The 10143-nt window shown below is 34.4% G+C and overlaps 1 protein-coding gene across 2 annotated transcripts; it reads right to left on the reverse strand.

The window, feature by feature from the left end:
• Positions 1 to 2299: 2299 nt before the first annotated feature.
• Positions 2300 to 9376, reverse strand: LOC120348703. Of its 2 annotated transcripts, none has more exons than XM_039445353.1 (2): positions 8526 to 9376; positions 2300 to 2536 (listed from the first exon to the last, which is right to left on the reverse strand). In XM_039445353.1, the coding sequence occupies exon 1, from the start codon at positions 8885 to 8887 to the stop codon at positions 8555 to 8557; it is 333 nt and encodes a 110-aa protein (XP_039301287.1). In that variant the 5' UTR covers positions 8888 to 9376; the 3' UTR covers positions 2300 to 2536; positions 8526 to 8554. The 2 variants fall into 2 exon arrangements, with proteins under 2 accessions (XP_039301287.1, XP_039301289.1); XM_039445355.1 differs by having other exon boundaries at positions 2343 to 2536; positions 8675 to 9376.
• Between the last annotated feature and the right edge of the window lie 767 nt (positions 9377 to 10143).

Consider the following 10143-nt stretch of genomic DNA (forward strand, 5'->3'; position numbering starts at 1 on the left):
TTAAATGTTTTATAAAATAACGACTAACAGCCTATTTTTCAATTTTTTTGAAAATTACTCACTTTTGATAACGAGATGTTTCGGCTGGGTTGTCATCCTCAGGTTCCTGGGTAGTCTTTGACCATAGTCTTGTCAAATGGTCATTTTTCAGAAAACAGCCCCGAAATATTTTTTCTCGTCGGTTTTATATGTATTTTGGGGCGCTGAATTTTGGTGAAGCCGCCCTCTGGCGTGTCAGCAAATTTCAGATTCTAATTCAACGCCCCGAAAATCATACGGTATATAACCGACAAGAAAAATGATTTCGGTGTTGTATCCTGAAAAATGACCATTTGACTGGACTACTGGGTAAGTGGCAATTTCTGTGAGCAGTTTCTTCACGCCTGTTGTCTAATGTCTGTGTAGAAGGTTAGAGTAACAATTTTTGTGTATTGTTTTAGTTAGTTTTGATGTGTATTGGGGCTGTAATAGAAACGTTTGTGAGATTTGAAATTGGTGTGTTAATTTATTGGTCTGAACGTTTCGACTACTGTACGAACGAATCTAGCGCAATTGTATAGCTTTTCAGCCATGATGTTTAATCATTGCATTATCATCATGCTTCATACTGAGTAATCCTATTAAGAGCTGGGACTCTATCAGTGATTTCAGAAAAGAATCAACATGCCTAGCCCAAAACTGTTCGCTTTCCGAATTTTGATAGAAGTATGTCCAAAAAGTAGGCTATGGATATAATGAATGAACATGCCAATTTCAAATCTCACATTTTGTATGAAGCTGCCAATTTACTCATGGATCTCATGTTACTGATGAGCAGGCCGTTACATGAACAGTAAGCAGTTATGTAAATTAATAGCAGTCCTCCATTCACAGAGTTTCGTCATGTCTTGTGGAGCGGTTGATGTTTTTTGACTCACATGCGATTGTAGTTTTTCAACTTACCAGAACGCCCGCCTTGGTAGTTCACCACCCTCCAGTTTTATTCCTTTTCTCCATGACTGTACTATACTTTTGACGTAAATTGTTACTGACTTACTATACAGAGATTAACACTTCAAACTGTGGAATGTAAGCATTGATTGAATGGAAAACATTGTAAGGAATGCTAACATTGAAGAGAAAGTTCAAAGAGAATCTCACTGAATCACAAAACTCTTATTACTGATCACTGCTTGCTACTTGATAACTTAAGAACTATATAGTTAACAGCATGAGATGTGGTGACTGGGGGTGTAATATTCCTACATTCCACGCCACTTGCTAAAACTTCATACTCCGTTCAAAACTCAAAAAAGAATACAACGGCGGCGATGTTACCGTTCTGAACCTGTCGGCATTTAATATCTAATTATTTTTAAAGCGTATTCAAACGTTCATGTTAAACTTACTGAGTTTCCTCTCTGAAAGCCTTCAGTCGACTGACTCTAATCGACCAATTGGCAACTGCGCTTCTACCTATGACTATCTATCACAGTAATTGGCTGATTTCCCTCCATTTCTCTGTGCCGCATATTCCTCCGAGTTATTTTGTACGAAGTAAAGTCGCGTTACTATCACCCAACAATGAACAAATAGGCCTAATTCAAATCTGTATTTAAAGAAAGAGCAGCTTCAGCTGTTATCGTTGTGTTGCCATCACCAGGTAGCCTTCTGTAGTACTCAGCCTAACCTCTCAACTTGGATTTAAAACCGTGTTTCTCACCAATCTACAGTATTATTGTAAACATTCCAATACAGTTATTATTGCAACTGAATCGATTATCATTCTACCAAAATTATCACTTGAATATAATATTCAATCAATAAAATATGTATGTTTGATATTGGGATCTGGAAATTTTCGCAATTCTTAAGATAAAAATTAATATTATTCTTATCGGAAATAACTAGTACCATACAGAAACGATATGCCATGGTATAGGGCGTTTATGTCGCAACTTTTACTGTTATCTCAAGCTGATCTCCACGTAATTCTTTCCTGTGAAGTTTTATGACGCTGGTAGTTTCTCATAGTGTGCCGTTCATACACTCTTACCCGGTCAAAACAGTAAAAATCGACAATAATCGACAGTAATCGGCTTGAGATAACAGTGAAAGTTGCGACATAAACGCCCTATACCATGGGATATCTACTTACGCTATTGTTTCTCTGCTAGTACCCTTTTTTAAACTTTTTCTTATAAACACAACTGGTTTCAGCACTCATGCAATTTTCAAGTGACAAAAATTGAAATGACTCAAGTGCTGAAACTAGATGTGTTTATGTAAAAAGAGTGCCAGTTAATTAAACAATTCAAGTAGCCCTATTGAAATACTTTATTCTTATAAGATTTCTTATCAGATCAACTCGTATAGCAGATGAGCAATCATTGAATACTAATCGTAACATTTTCTGTGTTGTTGTGGATGTCCATTGTATAAAAATGACATGATATAGTCCATACTAAATTTATTGAAATACAGTACAAGTTTCGGTTGTTAATATTAGTTATCTATGATGGTTTCACATAAATGCATATGATGGTCTGCTGTATATCTGAAACATACAAAAAAAAACAACATATTACACACGATGTTGGCTATCCACCATGATCTGTTGACAGCTCTCTCGTTGTCTCACACACTCTCTTTCACTCTATCTCCTCTTTGCAGTGAGCAGGCCTTTTCGGTGCTGCTATTTATTCATTTATAAAGACAACAGGTAACCCCATTTTGTCTCCTCCACGAGTATATTAGGCAATTAATTTAAACAAATAAAATAAAATACATAAAGATACAGTATTAGAAAGTGTAACAATCAGAGAATAGATTGAATGAATGGTTGGAGGAGAATAAAATAATGAATGAGGAACAGGCGTGTTCTAAAAAAAGATAAAGTACAATAATTGATAACAGATTCATTTCATACAGCATCATCAACTTAAAACTGAATCGAAGGGAAGATGAAGTATATTGTTTATATGTTGACTTCAAGGCCAAATTACAAGACCAATTTACAAGTTGTTTCAGATTGGATAATCTAGTAAATTTGTAAACATTTTCAAGAAATAATATGAAAATTCTTTGGCGTTCTTTCAAAGCTCTTCCAACAAAATATTTTTACACCTCAGCTGAACATTTACACAAAACTTGAAAATTTTCTATTCTTTTGTTTTCGAAAAAGCTTAGAAAACGCAGAATAACATAAAAAACGATATTTCGTCCGTACCTTTGGGAATTTTTTCAAATCCGTTCTTAGTGCGGTAAAAGTGGAACGACGAGCTATCGTTGAGATGAATTCAGGAAATAAGAAGAATCTATTTTATTATTAGATGAACCAAGTCTTATACAGGAAAATAAGGGATCTAATATATCATCTTGACTCAATCATTTTATTTGAAACACTGTTCTGGATCTTGGGATTTGAGGGATAGTCAAATAGACAATAAGTATTGAATCTTTTAAAATACATGTATGCCTGGAATTTGTTCTATGTGCTTTCTGCAACTAGTATTTGATAATCAAAAAATACATTTAAATCTCAGAGGCATAGGGCATACTGCATACACCAAAATACTTGTTACTATATTATACAAAAAAAATTATAGAGATTCATACAAAAATACGATTGGTGAGACATCATTGGAGGTTGATCATGCTCTCAAAATAAAACCCTATCTGCTGATACCCCATGGCTCTATTACACAAAAAGTCTATATGTCTGTTGAATGAGAAATCCGTACTATAAATGACAGCCAAATTCCTAAAACACTTCACCTCTTGTAACATGTTCTAACTGGCAGTTGCCAAAGCTATAGTGAGGTCCACGTTATAATGGCATTGGAGAAAGATAGGAGATCAACGTTGCCGATCCTCTTTCTTGTCAATGCCTTTTATAGATGGCAGCTGATACAGGTTTATTGATGTAATATTAACTGTTCATTCACGTTTAAAATAATAATTTTTTTTCTATCAAGCAATAAATTATATTTTTCAATAATTTCATAATGAATTTTCATAATTAAGATTAAATATTTTGTTAATCAATTATTAATTCTACATCCGCTATCCGCTTTGTTGAATGATAGACAAGGATAGCAATACCATTGCTAATCAAACACTGCCATTATAACGTGGGACTCACTATAGAATCTTGCATTGAATCAGATAATTATTAGTAAATTAATATTATTCAATACTGATTTAGGTAATGTCATCAACCTTATCAACTAAAGTCTGAATTCAAAAGTCACAAATAAAAGTAAATTGAAGTAGAATAATATCTCAATATAAAAATCAAGAATAAACACTCATTAGCTTCCCAATATGGAATTGGTTTCGCCAAATCCCCCCCCCCCTCCCCCGGGAAAAGCAAACAATGATTAGTTGCGGAGACGGATAAAAACTAATTTCGATCGAAATATTCTTGCTACAATCATTGTAGAACAGTCCACAATACACACCAGGAATGCTTTTATGGGCAAAATAGCGATCGTTTATGTGATAAGAATATTAAGTGAACACTCACATCCTGTCTAGTCTGACTTTATTATTTTGGAACAACTAATGAGTTTGCACTCTTCCAATAAATTTGCACTGGTGATAGTTGAAGTTATTTTAAATTCATTTGGAAAACTTTCTTGACAAATAACATAGTTATAAGACTTTATGACTATAGTCATAAGACTATTGAACTCGTGAAAATTGTTCACAAATTCTATTTTCAATTGCGATATTTTCTTTATGTTCAAAAAAACTATCGTTACACCTATTCAAGCACCATAGGCATCACTGAACAAATATTTCTGCGGGCTGAAAAACAATTCCAGGTCGGTAACCCTATTTTCAATATATATACTGAACTCCAAAAAATCTAAGGTTAATGATTTTAGTTTATCATACAAGCAAAATATAATTGACGAATTGTTTATTTCAGTGTATAGTTTATCAAAGCTTGGTGATTGTTTATTACAGCTATAGTTGGGAGCTTTGAGATAGTAAGGTACCTTACTTATGTAGAATATTTGTTAACATGAGACCTGAACATTTCTGATCTGAATGTTGAGAATGCAGCTCTGTATTTGAATTTTTAAAACGATATTCTCGTTGTACATATCTTGTTATTGTGTAATATACAATTCGTGAATAAGATTGTTCCAAACACTCAAAAAAATCCCTCATTAGAATTCTAAATCACCCTGTTACAACTTTTTCCCTAAAATATTATTTCACACGAATTGAAAAAAAAACGAATTCGAGATAGGAATAACTTTTGAGAAAAGGGTTTTACTGACTCAGGAAACATTTAAAGGCGATAGTAGTACTTTTGTATCAATTAAGTCTGTAGATGGAAATGAATGAGGAATTATTGCTTTTATTCAAATGCTAATTACAATCCGACAATTAGTTTGTTAGTTTGGTGTAATGCTCGGTCTACACGACAGCGATATTAGCGATATATAACCTGGCAGGTTTGCGCCAAGTTTGCGTCGTGTAGACGGGAGTTCGTTGTAAATTTCTGAGGTTTGAAGGTTTGTGCTTTATCGATCAATCTCAGCCATAAGAGTGAGCATACCTGACTAGCAATTAGGAGGTACCGGGTTTGATTCCCGGGATGACAAATAATTTTTGGACAGTAGCTCTCATCGAATTTCCATCTAGCTGTTGACCCTGTTGTAAATATTTGCAGTAGAAGTCTTCGGGGTGATTTACAGCATTTAATTTGGATTTTCAATCACAACACATAATGTATTATAGTAACCAAACAGAAAAGAATTCTGATGACAAATAATATTCTGTTCCGAAAGATCTGCTAACTTTTGAAGTAAATAACAGGAAATAAAATTTCATGCTCCTACTGGATGGATGGTTATTTGGTGATTGAGGTCTTAACGTACTCATGATTCATGTGAAAGAATAGGCTATTGTCACCATATTATTCTTTTATGTACAAAAATAATATTATGAGTTGGAAAATAAGTACAGTAATTCCATTACAAAAATTCTGTCAACTTTTGATGTGACTTTTGTTATGTGTAACATAACAGAAATATTCAAGCCTATATAATCATTCTCATCTCCCATGCACAAGTATGAGACTAATATTAGAAACCTTTGTTCAATGAAAAAGAAACGCCAATTTTTGAATTATTAAGTAATATACTTGTATGTTAGTTATCATCGAATTGGAATGTTTACTAGGAAATGTCAGGCATTGGGCAGTATCCAAGTTGAAACATAATTGAATCAGTTAATGGTTTAAATTGTGAATATAACACATTATAGTAAATGCAATCACAGCTTCATTCAATCCTTATTGAGTTAAACTTCACCGAAACTGCTATTAATCATACGGGCTCATTTAAGGGCATTATACCAGAGTTAATCGAATGAAGTGGTACGGAATTCACCTGAAACTGTCGGTCCAATAAGCTTTCATAATTAGCATGCATCACAGTAATATTATCAAGTTTATATAAAATAGTAATGGTACCCCAATTTGTAAATTTCTATACGTTTCGAGGTCCCCCTGAGTCCAAAAAAGTGGTTTTTAGGTATTGGTCTGTGTGTGTGTGTGTGTGTGTGTGTGTGTGTGTGTGTGGTGTGTGTGTGTGTGTGGTGTGTGTGTGTGTGTGTGTGTGTGTGTGGTGTGTGTGTGTGTGTGTGTGTGTGTGTGTGAATGTGTATGAGTGTATGTGCGTCTGTGTAAACGATATCTCATCTCCCAATTAACGGAATGACTTGAAATTTGGAACTTAAGGTCTTTCCCATATAAGGATCCGACACGAACAATTTCGATCAAATGCAATTCTAGATGGCGGCGAAAATGGCGAAAATGTTGTCAAAAACAGGGTTATTCGCGATTTTCTCTAAATGGCTCCAACGATTTTGATCAAATTTATACCTAAAATAGTCATTGAAAAGCTCTAACAACTGCCACAAGTCCCATATCTGTAGAAATTTCAGGAGCTCTGCCCCATCTAGGTAAAGTTTGATTTTAGATTTCCAATTATCAGGCTCCAGATACAATTTGAACAAAAAAATCCAAATGTAGAAGATTGAGCATGAAAATCTCTACAGTTAATGTTCATTAACATTTTCACCAAAATTCAAAATAAGTTAGAAATTCGAGAAAATGTTATTATTTCAATTGCAAACTGTTGGCAACTGTTGATTCTATTAAATCATTCACTATGAAGAGATAGCAAACCTCGTATGTCTCCAGCTTTATAGTCCTGTCAGCAGCTGGCTTAGATCTTTGCATAGTAGACTTGAGATGCGCGGGAACACTAGCGTCAGGTGATAAATTTTCATAACGGCAAGGAAAGTTGTGTGAGTGCGCCACACCAGATTTTTGTATTATTTATACCATACTGTAGAGGTAGACACGTTTAGTAAAATGCATGTCAGAATTTGTCTAAAACTGTCGAATTTTATTATTATCTCTACCGTAATCACAGTTATTCTGCTTACTAATCACAGAAATGCATATTTTATACTATGCATCATCACACACTGTTATCAGTGAATGTTACTCATACTATTTTATGCGTAATTTCTCTGTATTGTTGAATAATTATCTAATATTCTCCAGTTATTCATAAGCCAAGGGGTAAGGGCATTATGTATTTCCGTAGTATGGACATTATCTCCAGAATAAAATTGGTTGTCAATAGATAAAAATTATTTTTCATTGTGAAGGGAGATGCTGTGCCATATTCAAGTCACTAAGAATAATATTATTATAATGATTCCCAGCACCCATGCACGATTAACAGACTAATATTGGGAACCTGATGCAGACGTATGGCCTAATAAAAAGAATAAGACATTGATGTTGTTAATACGACTATATTTCACACGTATATGATTGAATTAATTAGTTTTAACTAATTTAATATAACTTGACCCTAGGATTCTATTCATGCGTAAATTTTACGCATGAATCCATTAAATCAAAAATTTCTCCACCCTCAAGGCATTAATAGCCAGTCGACTATCAGTGCTTCAAGGACTCATTCATAGTGCATTCTGCATTAAATGATTAGCCAAATATGTTGTCCATTGGAAACTGCCTTGTGGTGAAGATCAAATAAAAATGTACCCAGGTTATCATCAATTACAAATTGTATGGACTAACTGCATACCTACTCATACTATTTGTATTATACTAGAAATACTCATAACATTTTTTCGAAAACAGTTTTAAATTATTGTTATGCCTAGAGTCCTACATTATAATTTCATTCATTCGCCAATTTAGTTAGCTTGTTATATGTACCTTCTCCAAAAATATGCAATTCACATACTAATTGAATTGTAAAGATTTCGAAATAAATAAAATGTAAATAAGTCACATGCAAACTGGTTATAAGAGCATTATAAACACAGGAATTAACAAATTTATGTTATTTATAGTAATGTGTAAATTTTACGCATGTTTAGTAGTAACGTTGAAAGAATAAGATTAGTTTTCTAATGGTTCTGTATTGGCAACATCAATGTCTTAATTTTTTATAATTATAATCAACAATAATTTGACATACCAGAAGTAGTATTGACGGCTGCCGCATATCTAGAAACCTTTTAAGTCATTTCTCTGCCAAATATCGATGACCAGGGCAACGAAGAGGCAGATCATGTAGAAAAACAAGATGATGGTCACAATGCAGCCAGAATCTTGGAGATGGCGTACCTGCGGTGGATGTCCTGCGTCGTAGTTCCATGGATGAACAATTTGTGCTCCCGGAACATTTTCTTGATCGCCGGATCCATCGAACTCTTCCATAACTAGATCAGCTTCTTGTTGTTGGTTTTCGATCGGGATCACCATGGCTCCATCTCCTTGGCCGACCTCTTCGAGAGTGATGTCCTCTCCCTGGTTTGATTTCGTGACAGCCGGACGCATGATATATCGCGCAAAACTACACGGATTTGATGAAGAATATTAGACGCGTGTGTTGACTGGTTGCCGGCTCGAAGCGTAATGAATGAGCAATGAAAACTGAGGAGCGCTGCCAACTATATTCATATAGCGCTGCCAACCTCCTCACAACATTCATAGGCGGCTGAAGAGGGGCTTAGCCCCCCAAAAATGTTGATTGACTTTCCTTTCATATAATTTTACTGGAATGAGTAAATTTTTTTCAACTTGGATTTATCTTTATAGTTCTTACAGTTCTATTGTTAAATAGTGAAGCTATTCAATATTTCGTAACTAGAACTAATAGAGTCAATATTTCAACTCTATTTCAGGTCCATATTGTATTACATTAGGACACCAGCTAGTCCCATGGAATTACTTTATTGCAATGGGGAATAGAGACAAGTTTTTGGTGTTGGGCTGGTGTCTCAATCAGGCCACCAGTCCGTACACCTGTAGGTCACCATTGGTGCCTCAGGCTAGTGACAAATCTGACCCCTAGTGTCTCACTGTTTCTGCCAACCTATTCCTTCTTCCGGAGATTCAGTTCCTTTTTATCCTTCTGCAATTTCTCCAAATTCAACTGCCAAACTGAAGTGATTATTGTCTTTTCTGCATGAATATAAAAATCCCATGTGCATATTAAACCACGATTCACCATTTCCAATATAATAACATAATTTTTTTCAAAAAAAAAAAACAAATAATTTTTTGGGAAATTTGATATTATGAGGATTCACGAATTTCAATTGACTGTATGACTGTATCATTTGACTATTGCCAGTGACATGCAAAATTCAAAATACCTCTAGGGGAAATTTTGTCCTCTATTATGTGAGACTAAGTGGGCAATTTTATCTCGAATAGAATTCCATGTATAGGCTACCTGTTGAAAATTTTCTTACTTTCGGAATTACTAATACATGACATTAGTATAGGTATTAGGCTAGAAACCAGTGATGTCCCTAAGAGTACAGAATTTTATCTCATACTCTCCGAGTGAGGCAACAGCCGGGCACCACAATCTGTTGTCTATAGTGAGGTCCACGTTATAAAGGCGACATTTCATCAACATTAGTTTTGCAATCCTAGTCTACCATCTCACAGAACTATCTTTTTCAAGCTTTGCAACGTTGCCTGATCGTTTTTCAACAATATAAAAATATAGTCAATTAACAAAATAGCTAATCTCAATAATGGAAATTTATTATTTAAATATTAAAAAATAAATTTTCTTGACG

Source organism: Nilaparvata lugens, unplaced genomic scaffold, assembly GCF_014356525.2.
Source record: "Nilaparvata lugens isolate BPH unplaced genomic scaffold, ASM1435652v1 scaffold6699, whole genome shotgun sequence".
In the NCBI taxonomy this organism is placed as follows: Eukaryota; Metazoa; Arthropoda; class Insecta; order Hemiptera; family Delphacidae; genus Nilaparvata; species Nilaparvata lugens.

Bases quoted from the DNA above. Each gene is read 5' to 3' on its own strand.
- LOC120348703 (XM_039445353.1), bottom strand. From the start codon at position 8,887: ATGCGTCCGGCTGTCACGAAATCAAACCAGGGAGAGGACATCACTCTC.